Here is a 17,941-nt window from a genome sequence, read left to right as displayed (position 1 = left end):
TATGAGCAATGAAAACCATTTTTCAAAAGTAAATATACAAGAACAGAAAAATAATTTTTTGCGATACGTCTTCAGTTTTTATGCTTAAAACGCTTTGCAAAATTTTCCATCTTCTGTTCCAAACTATCTAAAAAAAAAAAGATTAATATAAAATAGGGCTATAAACACAAGACTTGAAGCAAGAGAGTGGATTTGAAAGATCAGCATCCAATTATTTATATCTGCTGTTCTTATTATTAACCCATAATGGTGGGTTTAGACACACTGGTTTTCTCCAATCCTTACAAAAGAGTATACGCTACAGTTTTATCTTTCATGTTTGTCCTCCAACATGCTTTGCTGGCAGTTTTTTAATAACAGTCGAAAACTCTGTCCCAAAATTTACCGTTTTTCGCAATTTCGTAAACTAAAATCTCTACTCTTAGATAATTGAACCCGGCTTAGGTTGACAATCTCTCAGCCTGTAAAATCGGCATATCAATTATACTATAATAATAAGATTTTTGGAATTAAAATTTATCCTGAAGTGGTAAGTGTATTTCGCATTGCATCTCTTTTCTAGGGAGGGGGGAGACAACGAGTCATAAGTAATATTTTTCCAGGCCAAGCAACTATTTTTAGAGGTTGGCAAATCGTATTTCCATTTTACCCTAACTCAATAATTATTTCATGCATAGTGGCAAGTTCAGACGCAACAGAATTTTGACATTATTTTCAACGTGAAAATTTTTCCAGGAATCTTAAAGGTTTTTTATTTAGAGTGAAAAGCTCTAAACACCGTTTAAGCTTCCCTAATAATCCAATAGGATATTGTGAAAAAAAAATCAAGACGAAAATATCAACAAAATCCTTGAAGGATTTTGATAAAATCTTATCAAAATAAAAATCTATCAAAATTTATAACAAAAAATTTGACAATGCCAATCTGAGCGACAATACAAGATGGGTGAGGCCTTTCCCAGAATAGAAAATCTCTTCACATCCTTTTTATGTGAAATGGATATTTGAAGCGTTCATAGGCCAATGTGAACAAGTCCTTTAAAGAAACTAAAGAGAAATTAAAAAAAAAAGTTATGTTTTAACAACATTTAACATTGTCTATTTCAATACAGAAATCATTTGATAAAAAAGTCACGAGTTTTTGGAGTCTGTTTTAGGGTGAAAATATTCTTAATGATTCTGGTTGGCAGCAAGACCAACTTTCGAACATTTTTATGGACCTAACATAGATTAGAAAATTTTAAGCTAGAAAACAGCTATACAAAGTATAAAACTTCCTGTCCCAACGAAATATATTACAGTGTCGACTAAACCATAAACGCCATCTAGCATTTGGAACTTTTCAAGCTTCATAATGATGTTTTTTTTAGAAACGGAGATTAGAGACTTATTACTACACTTATTTTGCCAGGCACACTAATTATATCTTATTATTACACAGAAAACAGGCCAAGAAACACCAACTGCTAGATGTAATTGGTGTTTTTGGTCGACACTAGCCCCAGTTTCCAGTTTTGTAAGTTGGGCATACTTTTCGCCTCTATCCCTAAACAAGTATTAAACAACAACTGGATGCAAGAAACGTAGTGACGAAACACTCGTGCAAAACAAAGGATTGTCCTTGCTGTTCAAGATGCGGGCTGTAAACCCTAAGATTTGGGTTTTCGACCAAGGTGATTTTTATGGTGCACTCTTTGTTTCGATCCATTGCCGATTTAAAAAATTTTCAAAATTTTTCTCAAAATCTTATAAATTAGTTTTCGCCGTTATTTTTTGTTTTTATGCTAAATATGGATAATAGTTATCATTCCTGAATCAGGGTCAACTGGCAATTATTTTATAGTTGAAACTTTATTTAAAATTGCATTTGATTTCATTTACTACGGAAGGGGTTTGCACTTTACTAGGTTCCATCTATCGCTGCATCCATGAAGATATTCTTCTCTTAATCACTTAGAGCTAATGAAACAGCAATTTTTCTAGTTGCAAATATCGCACTGTGCTTTATCCAAAAAGGACATCCAGCTACAGAAGTTCAAGTTTCTTCAATCACACATTCCCCCTAATTGTGTGGGGGAACATAAATGCAAACCTAATTATGTTACAGAGATTACACATTCCCCCTAATTGTGTGGGGAAACATAAATGCAAACCTAATTATGTTACGGCCACATTCCCCCTAATTGTGTGGGGGAACATAAATACAGACCTAATTATGTTACAGAGATCTGCAGTTTTCACTAGACATAGAAAAATTTTCAATGCAAAGTACAAGATAAGATATAGTAAACAAATGAAATTCCTTTTTGCATATAATTTAACGGCATTTATTATCTCTGAGAAATGATATCCCTGACAAATGATCGAACAGTGCATGTTGGCTTGTTTACGACGCAGCCCTAAACGAATAGAAGAAAAGTATATTTTCATGGATTTTGTTACAGATACGACATTTGCTATCTCAACTGCATTAATTCAAAAGACTATAATTTACAATATATGAATTTTTAGAGGAGAGCGAAAAAACAATTCGATATGTTTCTTTTTTTTTACTATTTGTAACATTTTTTCTAAAATTTTGTTAACAATAGCATACAATGACATTTTGTTATTTTTCTCAACTATTTCTAGTATTAAAAATTGGTTGACTATTTCTAGGAATTTGCAAAAATGAGAAAAGAGGATACAATACATCTTGGAAAAAAAAAAACTAAACTTCAACTTGCATCTTAAGGAATGGGTTCCCTCTGAAACAAGGGATTTTGCAACAAGCTTGCAGGTGTAGTTTGTATCAAAAGACTAGACATTCGTACCAATGGATTCATTTGTCTGAAATCTATCCATTCACCGAGCCAGAATTATGATATTCCTTAAACTTCTTATTAGAGAAGGATCTAAATTTGCTTATAAAATAGGAAAATTTTTCCTTTTTTCAACGTATTTTTCATCTAAAAAATTATATACACAAAGTTTAAAAAATATAGTTCAGTAGATGGATAGAACTGAATATCAACTATGGAATGATATTAAAATTGTCGTCTTCGGTTGATGTATTAAAACAGTAGCAGAGAGCAGAAAAAATGAGATACCAAAAATTGTACAGGAAACATAAACCTTTACAATAAAATGAGAAACCTCCAAGAATAAAAAATAAAATAAAATAAGAATAAAATTAGAATAAAATAAGAATAAAAAGAAGAATAAAAATTAGAATAAAAGAAAGAATAAAATAAGAATAAAAAGAAGAATAAAATAAGACCAAAAAAGAAGAATAAAATAAGAATAAAAAGTGAGCCAAATGAGCCAATGAAAGGAGCAAAATTTAAAAATATTAGATTTTGAATCTCAACTGGATAAAAATAAATGTCATAATGCCTTTTGAATTGGAGTAGGCGGTTTATTCATTGTCTGAAAAGAGGAACATTTTTGTTCTGACCTAGACAAACGAAGCATATATAGTAAATTAAAGGCTTTCAACTAAAACAATACTAAATGATCTTTATCTGTCTAATAATTTTATAGAAAAAAACTAATGAATTAAATTTTTTCGGCAGCACTGCAGCAACTTAAAGACCAGTACCAAGGACATTGACGATGAAATGTCGTTGCATGGATTGGTCAAGTGAAAACTTACCTACCACATATATCTTGAAACATTGGGAATCTAATTTTTGATAGTACAGACCTCCGCAGTTATGCAGTGTTTGGCAGTTGCCAGAGCCAAATATAAAACAAAAAACGTGGTTGAAAAGTCAGCACTTTATTTTACACCCTTCTGTGAAATTTTGAAAATAAGAACTACGCCCTTTTGTCGATGTTGATTTTTTTTTTTTTTTTTTTTTTTTTTTTTTTTTTTTTTACTTGGTTCATTTTAGGAATCGAACCAAATTTCAAATGCAAAGAGATGTTTGGGTAGTTTACATCTTAAAATATATGATAAAAAAACCTACCACATAGTTGTCGTTTCATGATCGGCTTGTAGACTTTTGACTCAACTCCTTCCATTAAAATTTGACTATGTAGCTTGTTATTCTCTAAATTCCCAGGATCTGATATACTGCTCAGAGTTGCCATTATTTTATTCAACATTGTAGCCCTAAAAATTTCTTTTTAGAAACATATACAAACGAAAGAATGATTGTTCCTATTTGTCTATCGTTAGAAAATTACAAGTGAAATATTGCAATAGTGGACAAACAATAATGTACGAAAAATCCATAATTAACGACATAAACATCTTAAATCGAGGAGAAAGAGAAACGGAACGCCACTGCTAATAGAAGGAAATTTGCAAACCGGGGGGTGATATGAAGAAATCTGATCAAAACTTGTTCAACGACTCTCACAACTAAGTAAAACTTCGGAAAAATGTGTGATGCACAAACACGTATAAATCCAATCTCTTAACAAACGACTATGACTATAAGCCTTTGATCCCCTCTACTCTTTTTTAAAGTTTCATTCCCCCCCCCCTCCCCCAACCCCACCATTTTTCCATATCTCTAAAGACGAGGAAAACTGGCGCTATCTCTTAACTAATTTTTGAGGGACAAAGACCAGAACACAATTTCCGCTTTACTGAAAACAAAAACAAAAAACAAAACAAAAAAAAACGAATGAACGTGGAATGTCAATTTAATTGACATATACTGATATTTATTCCTTAAAGTGCTGAAAATTTTCTATTTATGAAAGTAAAAAAGTGAAAACAATTCAAACATATTTTGTTTTCAGTAAAGGCCAAATTATGTTCTGGTCTTGAGAATGACCATGGGGGTTATCAGCCCTACTCATGTTAATTTACACTCGCTTCGGGTTTGACTCGGATATTTAGTGTGATTAATTAAAAAAAAAATTTCCGAAAAATAAGTTTTTCAAAGAAAATTAGATTCAATTTTAACCTTAAGATCAAAAGATAATAATACCTGTTAATATTAAAAATCAAAACGACCAGAAATTACTATTAAAGAATAAATGAAACCCAAAAACAAACGGAAATTAAATAAACAATTATAGCAAAAAATATACAACAAGTAATAATACAAATGAATAAATAGATCTTAAAGCGAGTAATGCTTAGAATGAATATGAAAATCAAGCTAAAAACAAAAAAAAAAATATTTTCCTATTGAAGTATGAATGAAACTTAAAACGAACAGAAATTAAATAAACAATCAATGCAAACAAACAAACATACAATAAATATTAATGTAAATTAATAAATAAATCTTAAAACGAGTGAAACTTAAATTGAATATGCAAATCAAGCTTGAAACGAACAAAAATCACTACAAACAAGAGAATGGGTATAACCTCCTTCTCTCACTGTAAAAGTCTAAAACCTACTGCTTCATTGGCGCTTTACTGAAAACCAATTTTATGACAAATATTTTCTTTTGTACTTAATACTGAAAATAACACATCAAATATTCAATTTAATTTATTATCTCTTTTTAAAATTGTTCAAGACGAATTTAGTTTCACTATAAACAAGTGTTTGGATACTGCCTCCTTCCTTAACTGTAAATAAAGACCAAAAGCCTACTGCGTCATTGGCGCTTAACTAAAGACGAATTATATTACAAACTTTTTCTTTTCCAGTTTTTACAGCATTGATAATATAAACAAAATTATAGTGAAATAAATTCTTGAACGGATGGATCTTTCAACAATTAATATCATCATACTTCAAATATTTAATTTGATGTTGTTTATACTTTCCAAGACTGTTCAAGACGAATATACTTTTCCGAAAAGCGCCAATGACGCAGTAGGTTTTAGACTTTTACAGTGAGAGAAGGAGGCGAAACCCAAAATCTTGTTTGTAGTGATTTTTGCTCGTTTCAAGCTTGATTTGCATGTTAAATTTAAGTTTCACTCGTTTTAAGATTTATTTATTAATTTACAATAAAATCTATTGTATGTTTGCTTGCATTGATTGTTTATTTAATTTCTGTTCGTTTTAAGTTTAATTTATACTTCAATAGGAAAATATTTTTTGTTTTTGATTTAAGCTTGATTTTCATATTCAATCTAAGCATTACTCACTTTAAGATCTATTTATTCATTTGTATTATTACTTTTTGTATGTTTTTTGATATGATTGTTTATTTAATTTCTGTTCGTTTTGGGTTTCATTTATTCGTTAATAGTAATTTCTGGTCGTTTTTAGTTTTAATTTTAACAAGTATTTGTATCTGCTGAGCTTAATTTTAAAATGGCCTTAAATTTTCATTGAAAAACTTATTTTTAAGAAAGTTCTTTTTTTTAATTAATTTTTGTTCGTTTTTGATTGCAAAAAGATTCAAGTTAAAAAAAAAATCAAATGTTCATCAAAGTATTAAAACAGGTGTCAAAGTAACAATATAAAAGTGAAAAAATGTGTTAGTGTCAACCTCAGAGTTTTTATTGTCTGATGTTTGAACTATTTTTAACATTATGGCTATCTCAAAATTTGTATCGGATGGGTTTGGGGAAAAAGGGCGTGGTGGGCTAATTAACCTTCGGTCTCTTTGGAATCTTTAAAAGGGTACAAAAGCGATCAACGTTAAATAATATTAGACCTCTCTGAGGCTTTCACAATCATCCTTTCATTACAAAAACATTCATTCTCCCAGAATTATACTTACAATGCCTGCTTCAGAGCCATGGGAGGTTGTGTTAATCCAGGAATTATATTATCTCATGATTGAACTATTTTTAACAAAATAATCACGCCAAATTTTTATCGGATGGGTTTATCCATCCGATAAACCCTAAGACGTGGAGGGCGGGAGGGGCTAGTTGCCCTCCGATCTTTTTTCACTCTGAGAAAATGGACTACAACTTTTAATTTTCATTCAAATGAACCCTCTCTGAAGTTTATACGACCATCTCTTTCATAAGAACCACATACGTCCCCAGAACATAGCTTACAATGCCTGCTCCCCGGGCCCCGGGGAGTTGTCTCGACACCGGAGTTTTGTTATCTGACCTTTGAACTATTTTGAAAAATGGCTCTCTCAAAGTTCTTATCGGATGGGTTTGAGGAAAATAGGGCGTGGAAAGGGGGATAGTTGCCCTCCAATCTCTTTTGACTCTTAAAGTGAACGAGAACTTTCAATTTCCAATCATATGAGCCCTCTTCAAAGTTTATACGAGCATACTTTCCATAAGAACCATATATACCCCCAGAGCAATACTTACAACGCCTGTCCCGGGCCCTGGGAGGGGGGGGCTCTTGTCGAAACAGGAGCTTTTCTTATCTGACCTTTGAACTATTTTTAACGAAATAGCCAAACGTAAAGGAGTTTTTGTTATATGATCTTTGAACTGTTTCTAACAAAATGACTACCTCACATTTCTTATCAGATGTATTTGGGCAAAATGGGCATGGGGGGGCTAGTTGCCCTTCGATCACCTTTGACTCTTAGAAAGGGCACTATAACTCTTGATTTCAAATCGAATGAGCCCCCTTTGAAGTTTATATGACAACCCCTTCTATATGAAGTGCCTCTGGAAAAAAAATAAATGGAGTGTGCGAGAGGCTAGCTGCCCTCCAATCACTTTTGACTCTTAAAAAGTGAATTACAATTTTCAGTTTCCAATTAAATGAGCCCTCTATGAAGTTGATACGAGCATCCCTTCCACAAAAACCCTATATGCCCCCAGGGCATAACTTACAACGCCTCCCCTCACGCCCAGGGGGGCTGTGTCGACACCGGAGTTTTTTGTTATTTGAGCTTTGAACTATTAATAACAAAATGTCTACCTCAAAATTTTTATCTGATGCATTTAGGGTGTGGAGGGGGGGGGGGCTAGGTGCCCTTCGATCCCTTTTGACTCTTAAAAAATGAACGAGTACTATCCATCTTCAATCAAATTAGCACTCTCCGAAGTCTATACGAACACCTCTTCCATAAGAACCATAGATACCTTCTGTACAGTGAGCATAATATTGGCTCTTGGGCCCTGGCGGGTTCTGTCGAAAAAGGATTTTTTTTCATTTGACGATTGGATTATTTTTAAGTTAAAGGCTGTTACGAGCATTGCATCGGATTAACTTGGGGAAAAAAGAGTGCGTAAGGGGGGGCTAGTTGCCCTAGGATATCTTTTGACTCTTAAAAGTTGAACTAGAACTTTCAATTTCCAATCAAATGAGCCCTCTCTGAAGTTTATACGAGCATCCCTTTTATAAGAACCATATACGCCCCCAGGACAACACTTACAATGCCTCTCCTCCGGGCCCAGGAGGAGTTTTTGTGATCTAATTTTTTGAACAATTTCCAAAAAACTGGCTATCTCAAAATTTGTAACGGATGAGTTAGGGGAAATAAGGTGGGGGGGGCTAGTTGCCCTTAAATTTCTTGACTCTTAAAAAGTGAGCTAGAACTTTCAATTTCTAACCAAATGAGCCCTCTCTGTAGTTTATACGAGTATCCCTTTCATACGAAATAGATATGCCCCCAGGGCATAACGTACCACGCCTGCCCCGGGGGGTTGTGACGACACCTGAGTTTTTGTTATCTGACTTTTGAGCAATTTTTAACTTAATGGCTATCTCAAAATTTTTATTCGATGCATTTGGGGAAAAACGAGCGGGGGGGGGGTAGTTGCCCTCCATTCTCTTTTTACTCTAAAAAACTGAACTAGAACTTTCAATTTCCAATCAAATGAGCCCTCTCTGAAGTTTATACGAGCAACCCTTCAGTAAGAACCATATATTCCCCCAGAGCATAGCTTACAACGCCTGCCCTCGGGCCCTGGGGGCTGTGTCGACACCGGAGTTTTCGTTATATGGTATTTGAACTATTTAAAAAAAAGGCTATCTCAAAATTCTTATCGGGTGGGTTTGAGGAAAAAACGGCATGGAGGGAGGGGAGCTAGGTGCCCTCCAATCTCTTTTGACTCTTAAAGAGTGAACTTTCAATTTCCAATCAAATGAGCCCTCTTTGAAGTTAATACGAGCAACCCGTCCATAAGACCCATATATGCCCCCATGGCATAACTTACAAGGCCTGCCCCCGGGCCCTGGGCGGTTGTGTCGACACCAGAATTTTTGTTATGTGATCTTTGAACTATTTTTAACCATATAGCTATTTCAAAATTTTAATCGGATACATTTTGGGAAAAAGGGTTTGGGGGGGGGGAGCTGGTTACCCTCCGACATCTTTTGACACTTAAAAACTTAACTAAATCTGTTAATTTCCAATGAAACGATCCCCCCTGAGGTTTATAGAAGCATCCCGTCCACAAGGACCATATATGCCCCCAGGGCATAACTTATAACCCTTGCCCTGAAGACTGTGGGGGTAGTGTCCCGCTCAAACATATAATATCCAGAACTTTCAACTTCGTTGAAAAAAATGGCTATATAAAAATTGTGATTGGCTGTGTTTTGGGAAATGGTGGGTGTGGAAGGGGTGTTAGTTGCCTTCCAATCACTTTCGATTATTAAAAAGGGAGCTAGCCATTCAAATTTCGAATCGAATGAGCCCTTTCTGTAGCTTTTATGACAACGTTTTCTATAAAAACCTTATATGCCCCCAGGGCATAACTTACAACCCTTGCCCTGAGGGCTGTAGGGGGGGGGGGGGGGTGGTTGTTATCCTCAAATACCTAAGTTCCTGAATTTTCAACAACGTTGAACAAAATGGCTATCTCAAAATTTTGATTGTATGTGTTTGGGGAAAAGGTGGGCATAAGAGGGGGGTTAGTCGCCCTCCAGTTACTTTCGACAATTAAAAAGGGCACTAGCCCTTTGAATTTCCAATCGAATGAGCCCTTTTTAAAGTTTCTACGACAAAGCTTTCTATAAAAATCTTATATGCCCCCAGGGCACTACTTAAAGCCATTGCCCTGAGGGCTGTGGGGGATTGTCCTCCTCAAAAACATAATTTTTATCTGGGAATCAACTATGCTGAACAAAATGGCTATCTCAAAATTTTGATTCGATGTATTGGGGGAAATAACTGGCGTGGAAGGGGTGTTAGTTGCCTTCCAATCACTTTTGACCCTATAAAAGGGCACTAGAATTTTCAATTTCCAATCGAATGAGCCCCCTTTGAAGTTTGTCCGACGACCCTTTCCAAATGAAGCGCCTCTTGGAAAAAAAATAAAGCAATGGAGCCGTATGGTATAAAAACCTTATATGCCCTCAGGGCATAACTTACAATTCTCGCCCTTTGGGCTGTGTTATCCTCAAAGACCTAATTTCCTGAATTTTCAACTACGTTGAACAAAATAGCTATCTCAAAATTTTGATTGGATGTGTTAGGGGGAAAGCTGGGCGTGAGAGGGGGGTTAGTTGCCCTCCAATCACTTTCGACTATTAAAAAGGGCACTAGCCCTTTGAATTTACAATCGAATGAGTCCTTTTTGAAGTTTCTACAACAACGCTTTCTATGAAAATCTTATATTTCACCAGGGCATAACTTACAACCCATGCCCTGAGAGTTATAGGGGAATGTCCTCTTCAACAATATTATTTATATCGGGAAATCAGCTATGCTGAACAAAATGGCTATCTCAAAATTTTGATTGGATGCGTTTGGGGAATTGATGGGCGTAAAAGGGGTGTTAGTTGCCTTCCAATCACTTTGGCCCTTAAAAAGGGCACTAGAACTCTCAATTTTCAATCAAATGAGCCCCCTTTGAAGTTTCTACGACGAACCCTTCCATATGAAGTGCCTCTGGAAAAAAAAACCAAAAAAAACATTGGAGCCGTATGGCCTCTACATAAGCCAACACTATAGCGTTGCATCTGATTTCAGTTCGTTCTGAATTTAATTTACCTATTGATAGTGATTTGTGGTAGTTTTAGGCTTGGGAGACTATTTGACTTTATTTCTGCTCCTTTTTGGCCTGATGGAGCTCTTTATTTTTCTTTGAAAACCTTGTTTTGTGAAAAAAAAAAAATAATAATTTTTGTTTGTTTTTTATTGACGTAGTCTTTTTCATGGGAAAAAAAAATATATTTTATATGTTTCCAGTTTTTTTTTTTTCTATAATAATCCATAATTTGGGCTGCTATTTGTATATTGGAGAAACTTTTTCAACAATTTCTAATCCTGACACAAAAAGTATTTTTAATTTAATTTCTGAAGTTGACCTGAAAAATAAAACTTAATATCATTCCCAAGAGATTCTATCATGCTCTTTGACAGCCTCGATACACTTACGCTCTTTTTTTTTATTTAAATTGTAAGAGCAGAAGTAGTAATAGTAGTAGCCCCAAAAGTTTCAACTTAATACCCCCAGTCGTTCTCGTTATATTGCTGAGTTGTCTTATTGGCAACCATAAAATCAATGCCTCTTGATTTAGTTTAAAGCAACATTTAGTTTCAAAGCATAATGGGACAATTGCATAATTGTGGGGGCTGATGGAGCTCTTTATTTTTCTTTGCAAACCTTGTTTTGTGGACAGTTGTATAATTGTGGGGGGTTGGCATGCCCAATATCCCTAAAGACAAAGTTCCTGGATCTTTCTACTATGCTGAACAAAACGGCTGTCTCAAGATTTTGACTGGATGCGTTTGGAAAATGAATGAACTTGAGAGAAGGGCTGCTTGCCCTCCAATCTCTTTTTACTCTTAAAAAAGGGCACCAAAGTTTTAATTTTGAATTGAATTAGCTCCTTTACTAGATTCAATGATATTTCTAGGTATTATCGAGTGGTGCTATTGCTATCTATGATTTTGCTTATATGCCCTTTTGAAAACTTGCATGCATACAGTTTTTTGTTTAATTGTCCTCTTAAACTTTCCTTAAAAGTTTTACCTTAATACCCATAGCATCATTAGGTACAGTAACTGTAGTGGTAGTATTAAGAGTATACACATAGTACCTTCTGGCTAGTTCAGAATCCACCACAACACACTTAAAGGTCTAACTTAATAATATAAGTTGTTCTTCAGATATTGCTTTATCCAATTTTTGAGAATCCACATGCTCACAGTTTGTTTTCATTTAGTTCAAAATCCGCCTAAATATTCCTTAAAAGCTTCACCTTAAAACCCTTAGCTTGCGCAGTAGCAATAGCTGTAGCAGCATTAGTAGCAGTAAGCGCATAGCATCTTTGGTTTCTTCAACATTCCCTTCATCACACACTGAAAGTTTTAGCTTAATGCCACCAACCGTTCTGAAGTATTCCTGATGCGTCCGCCTGAAAACCTGTGTGGGCATTGTGTTTCGAAATAGTTTCATACAGTTTCTATACATCCCAAATTTTTCGCCCTAATATCCTTAGTTTTAAAGCAGTGGTAGTAGTAGTAGCAGTGGAATTAATTGTAGTAGCCTAAGCTTTAGTGGCAGTAGTAGTAATAGAAATAGTAATAAAAGTAACAGTAGTATTCAGTAGAAGCCGTAGCATTGGGATGCAAATATTTTCTTTGGTTAGTTCAACATCCTTCACAACAATGTCTGTTATTTTAAACTTCACACACGAAACTGTTCCTAAGATATTGCTGTTACACCCTTTTGACAACCTGCATACAGAGGGCGTGTTCTGATTCAGTTCATCTTCTCCCTCAAAATATCTAGAAAGTTTTACCTTTATGCCCTTCGGCATAGTTGTAATAGTAACCACAGTGGTGATATTGATATTACTAGTAATAGTATTAAATAATGGTAGTACTACTAGCAGCAGTAGCATTAACATATTGCCCTTTGGTCAGTAGAACATCCCTCTCATCAAGTCCTGGAAGTTTTAACTTAATCCAATTAGTCATTGCTATGACATTGCTGATATGAGTAGAAGGGCCTTATTGAGTCGTGTCAGAACCACGTGGTTTATTGTTTTCTGACTGAGAATGAAAAAAAAGGAATTTTATAACTAGGGAAAACAGGAACGTTGTAACAATTATGTCTGTTTTAATGGATGTTTATGTGTGCTGATCTATTTATTTGATGTTTTGATGGATTTTGTCAGTGAGAATTTGAAAAACAGGAACTTTCTCACATTTTTGTATGTTTTTATGGTCTTTGTCAGTGAGAATTTGAAAAAACAGGAACTTTCTCACTGAGAAAACCATAAACCACGTGGTGCTTTCAGCATTTTTAATGCTGACGGGACACCAAATATGGGCATGGAATCCCCTGGGAAATTGATTGCGTAATCGATTGGGAATTTGGAACACCTGTGCTGTCAGTCATTAATCAAATTGTTTCCAGGCAAAGTTTAATAATGTCTCATAGGTACTGTCAACATTTCTCCAGAAATAGATCCAAGTCATTAATGTCTTTGCCTCGGAAACAACTCTTTTGGTCGAACTCAAAAGATATTAATAACCAAACGCCATGGAAACAGTTCTCCAAGAAACATCTTAGCGATGAATTGTTTTAGCGCGGGAATCAGGTTTCTTATTAATTTGAAATGCGTTAGCGCAGAGATGTCAAAAACCAAAGGAACACGCTGAAATTACGTTTAGGGATTATTTGGGCGAAACTGTTTTAGACAGGTTACGGAATTATTTCGGCGAAATAGTTAGAGACATTCTAAAAGAAGATTATAGAAGAGAATTTGAGGGTGAAACTCTGTGGTCGTTATAATACACAAGTTTCATTTGAACAATGTCGTGAGGTCCTCTACCCAACCCCAAAGGGTTCCGATCCCCCACCCCAACCCCGAAGGAAGCGCTCAGTCCTCAAAGGTCCCCCCACCTCCCAAAGAGCCCCCGCCCCCCAAACGCCCTCCTCAGACCCTCAAAGGCCCTCCTCTGGTACTCAAAGGGCCCCCGGACCCCCAAAGGGCCCCCCCGGACCCCAGAGACCCTCCCCCCGGTCCTCAAAGGTCCCCCGGGCCCGAGAAGCGCCGCGGGCCAGGAATGCGCCGCATGGGGATGCGCCGCAGGGGGATGCGCCGCGGGTCGGGGGAAGCGCCGCAGGGATGCGCCGCAGGGATGCGCCGCAGGGATGCGATGCAGGGAAGTGCCTCAAGGATGTACTGCTTTTTTTGTTTGAGTTAGAGTTTAATTTAATTTTAGTTAAGAGTTTGATGTTTTACCGTTGGGTTTCAGTTAGAGTTCGTGTGTAGTTATAGTTAAGAATTTAGAGTTTTTATCTTAGAGTTTTTGTTGAAGTTCTAGTTTAGTTTTATTTAATAGTTTATATTTTTATCTTAGAGTCTTAGCTTAGATTTTTTGTTATAGTTCTAGTTTATTTTAATTTTAGTTAAGATTTTAATGTTTTACCTTTTAGTTTCAGTTAGAGTTCTAGTTTAGTTTAGTTTTAGTTAAGAATTTAGAGTTTTTAGCTTAGAGTCTTAGCTTAGAATTTTTGTTGAAGTTCTAGTTTAGTTTAGTTTTAGTTAATAGTTTAGAGTTTTAGCTTAGAGTCTTAGCTTAGAGTTTTTGTTAGAGTTCTAGTTTATTTTAATTTTATTTTAGAGTTTAGAGTTTTAGCTTAGTCTTAGCTTAGAGTTTTTTGTTAGAGTTCTAGTTTAGTTTAATTTTAGTTAATAGTTTGATTTTTTTACCTTTGAGTTTCAGTTAGAGTTTTAGTTCAGTTTTAGTTAAGAGTTTGGTGTTTTACCTTAGAGTCTTAGCTTAGAGTTTTAATTTGAGTTCTAGTTTAGTTTAGTTTTAGTTAAGATTTTAGAATTTTAGCTTAGAGTTTTTTTGTTAGAGTTCTAGTTTAGTTTAATTTTAGTTAAGAGTTTGATTTTTTTACCTTTGAGTTTCAGTTAGAGTTTTAGTTTAGTTTTAGTTAAGAGTTTAGAGTTTTTAGCTTAGAGTTTTTGTTGAAGTTCTAGTTTAGTTTAGTTTTAGTTAATAGTTTAGAGTTTTAGCTTAGAGTTTTTTTTAGAGTTCTAGTTTAGTTTAATTTTAGTTAAGAGTTTGATGTTTTACCTTTGAGTTTCAGTTAGAGTTCTAGTTTAGTTTAGTTTTAGTTAAGAGTTTAGAGTTTTTAGCTTAGAGTCTTAGCTTAGAGTTTTTGTTTGTGTGTGTGTGTAAGTTTTTGTGTGTGTGAGAGTTTTTTTGTGTGTGCACATATAAATTCTATTTTACTAAAATAATATAAAATTTTCGTGTGTTTATGTGTGTGTAATAAGTTTTTGTGTGTTTGTAAGTTTTTGTGTGTGTTTAAGTTTTTGTGTGTGTAAATTTTTGTGTGTGTGTCAGTTTTTTTGTGAGTGTGTTAGTTTTTTTTTTTTTTAAGGTTTTTGTGTGTATGTAAGTTTTTTGTGTGTGTAAGGTTTTGTGTGTGTGTTAGTTTTTGTGTGTGTGTTAGTTTTTTTGTGTGTGTGTGTTAGTTTGTTTGTGTGTTTGTATTTTTTTTAGTTTTTTTTAGTTTTTTTTGTGTCTGTTAGTTTTTGTTTTTGTTTAAGTTTTTTTGTGTGTGTAATTTTTTGTGTGTGTGTAAGTTTTTGTGTGTTTTTAAGTTTTTGTTTGTGTGTAAGTTTTTATGTGTGTGTAAGTTTTCTTTTGTGTGTTTAAGTTTTTGTGTGTTTGTTAGTTTTTGTGTGTGTGTATGTGTGTGTGTAATAATTTTTTGTGTGTTTGTAAGTTTTTTTGTGTGTTTAATTTTTTGTGTGTGTCAGTTTTTTTGTGTGTAAGTTATTTTTTTTCTTTTGTAAGTTTTTTTGTGTGTATGTAATTTTTTTTTTTTTGTAATATTTTTGTGTGTATTTAAGTTTTTGTGTGTATGTAGTGTGTGTTTAAGTTTTTGTGTGTGTAAGTTTTTGTGTGTGTGTTAGTTTTTTTTTGGCTGTGTAAGTTTTTGTGCTCGTGTAAGTTTTTTGTGTTGATGTAAGTTTTTTGTGTGTGTTAGGTTTTTTTGTGTATGTAAGTTTTTGTGTGTTTGTAAGTTTTTGTGTGTGTGTTAGTTTTTTGTGTGTTTTTAATTTTTTTTTTGTGTGTAAGTTTTTTTTTTTTGTTTGCATTTTTTTTTTTGTGCGTAAGTTTTTGTGTGTGTGTGTAAGTTTTTGTGTGTGTGTGTTAGTTTTTGTGTGTGTGTGTAAGTTTTTTGTTTGTGTAAGTTTCTGTGTGTATTTAAGTTTTTGTGTGTATGTAAGTTTTTGTGTGTGTAAGTTTTTGTGTGTGTGTGTAAGTTTTTGTGTGTGTGTAAGTTTTTTTTTGTGTGTGTAAGTTTTTGTGTGTGTGTAAGTTTTTGTGTGTGTAATTTTTTTTGTTTTGTTTTAAGTTTTTGTGTGTGTGTAAGTTTTTGTTTTGTTGTATGTTTTTGTGTGTGTGTGTGTTTTAGTGTGTGTTTGTAATTTTTTATGTGTGTGTTAGTTTTTTTGTGTGTGTAAGTGTGTGTGTACTAAGTTTTTGTGTGTGTGTAAGTTTTTGTGTGTGTTTAAGTTTTTGTGTGTGTAAGTTTTTGTGTGTGTAAGTTTTTTTTGTGCGTGTGTAAGTTTTTGTGTGTGTATGTAAGTTTTTTATGTGTGTAAGGTTTTTGTGTGTATGTAAGTTTTTGTGTGTATGTAGTGTGTGTTTAAGTTTTTGTGTGTGTAAGTTTTTGTGTGTGTGTAAGTTTTTTTTTTTCATTTTTAAGTTTTTGTGTGTGTGTAAGTTTTTTTTGTATATGTAAGTTTTTTGTGTGTGTAAGTTTTTTGTGTGTATGTAATTTTTTGTGTGTATGTAAGTTTTTGTGTGTGTGTAAGTTTTTTGTGTGTTTTTAATTTTTTGTGTGTGTGTAAGTTTTTTTTTTGTGTGTGTGTAAGTTTTTGTGTGTGTGTAAGTTTTTGTGTGTGTGTTTAAGTTTTTGTGTGTGTGTGTAAGTTTTTGTGTGTGTGTAAGTTTTTGTGTGCGTGTAAGTTTTTATGTGTGTGTAAGTTTTCGTGTGTGTGTTTGTTTTTATGTGTGTGTTATTTTTTGTGTGTGCGTTTTTTTATTTGTGTGTGTTTATTTTTTTGTGTGTGTTTGTTAGTTTTTGTGTGTGTGTGTAAGTTTTTGTGTGTGTGTAAGTTTCTGTGTGTGTTTTTAAGTTTATGTATGTCTGTGTTTGTGTGTGTGTAAGTCATTGTGTGTGTGTATGTTTATGTGTTTGTAAGCTTTTGTGTGTGTGTAATTTTTTGTGTGCGTGTAAGTTTTTTTGTGTGTGTGTAAGTTTTTTTTTGTGTAAGTTTTGTGTGTGTGTGTAAGTTTTTGTGTGTTTGTAAGTTTTTTTGTGTGTGTTAGTTTTTGTGTGTGTGTTTGTTTTTGTGTGTGTGTTTTTTTTTTTTTATTAGTTGGTGTTTTATGTTTTTGGATGTGTTGGTGTTATTTAGTTTTTTTGTGTTTTTTAGTTTTTGTGTGTGTGTAAGTTTTTGTGTGTGTGTAAGTTTTTGTGTGTGTGTAAGTTTTTTTTTGTGTGTGTAAGTTTATGTGTGTGTATGTAAGTTTTTTATGTGTGTAAGGTTTTTGTGTGTATGTAAGTTTTTGTGTATTTTTAGGGTTTTTTTAAGTTTTTTTGTGTGTAAGTTTTTGTGTGTTTTTAAGTTTTTTTGTTATTGTGTTAGTTTTTGTGTGTGTGTAATTTTTTTTTTTTTTTTTATGTTTTATTTTTTTTTTTTTTTTTTTTTTGTATTTAGGTTTTTGTTTTTATGTTAGTTTTTGATTGTTTGTTAGTTTTTTGTTGTTGTGTTTTTTTTTTTTTTTGTTTAAGTTTTTTTTTTGTTTTTGTTTTAGTTTTTGTGTGTGTGTAATATTTTTTGTGTTTATTTAATGTTTTTTTTTTGTGTTTTAGATTTTGTTTTTGTTTAATTGTTTTTGTGCGTGTAATTTTTTATGTGTGTGTAAGTTTTCTTGTGTATTTTATTTTGTATTTGTTTTTTTTATTGTTTGTCTTAGTTAGTTTTTGTGTGTGTGTGTAAGTTTTTGTGTGTGTGTGTAAGTTTTTGTGTTGGTGTGAAAGTTTTTGTGTGTGTGTAATCTTCTGTGTGTGTTTGTTTTTGTATGTGTGTGTGTGTGTATGTAATTGTGTGTGTGTAATTTTATGTGTGTGTAATTTTTTGTGTTTTTTTAAGTTTTTTTGTTTGTGT

The 17,941-nt window shown here is 33.6% G+C and overlaps 1 protein-coding gene and 1 long non-coding RNA gene across 2 annotated transcripts in view; one reads left to right on the top strand and one right to left on the bottom strand.

Moving 5' to 3' along the window:
- LOC148945994 (uncharacterized) lies at positions 1-4,094 on the bottom strand. The gene is made up of 2 exons (XR_016142519.1): positions 3,951-4,094; positions 1-127 (listed from the first exon to the last, which is right to left on the bottom strand). It is a non-coding gene; the product is annotated as an uncharacterized LOC148945994 (long non-coding RNA).
- Positions 4,095-10,101: 6,007 nt separating this feature from the next.
- milt (trafficking kinesin-binding protein milt) overlaps positions 10,102-17,941 on the top strand; it is a 132,018-nt gene continuing 124,178 nt past the window's right edge. The window contains exon 1 of the mRNA XM_089097572.1: positions 10,102-10,114. Coding sequence (XP_088953698.1) covers positions 10,102-10,114 — 13 coding nt within the window. The remainder of the gene's footprint in view (positions 10,115-17,941) is intronic.

The sequence above is a fragment of the Artemia sp. Qi Xiang Cuo genome, chromosome 12 (genome assembly GCF_049724085.1).
Source record: "Artemia sp. Qi Xiang Cuo chromosome 12, ASM4972408v1, whole genome shotgun sequence".
Classification (NCBI taxonomy): domain Eukaryota; kingdom Metazoa; phylum Arthropoda; class Branchiopoda; order Anostraca; family Artemiidae; genus Artemia; species Artemia sp. Qi Xiang Cuo.
This window is presented reverse-complemented; position numbering and strand designations above follow the sequence as displayed.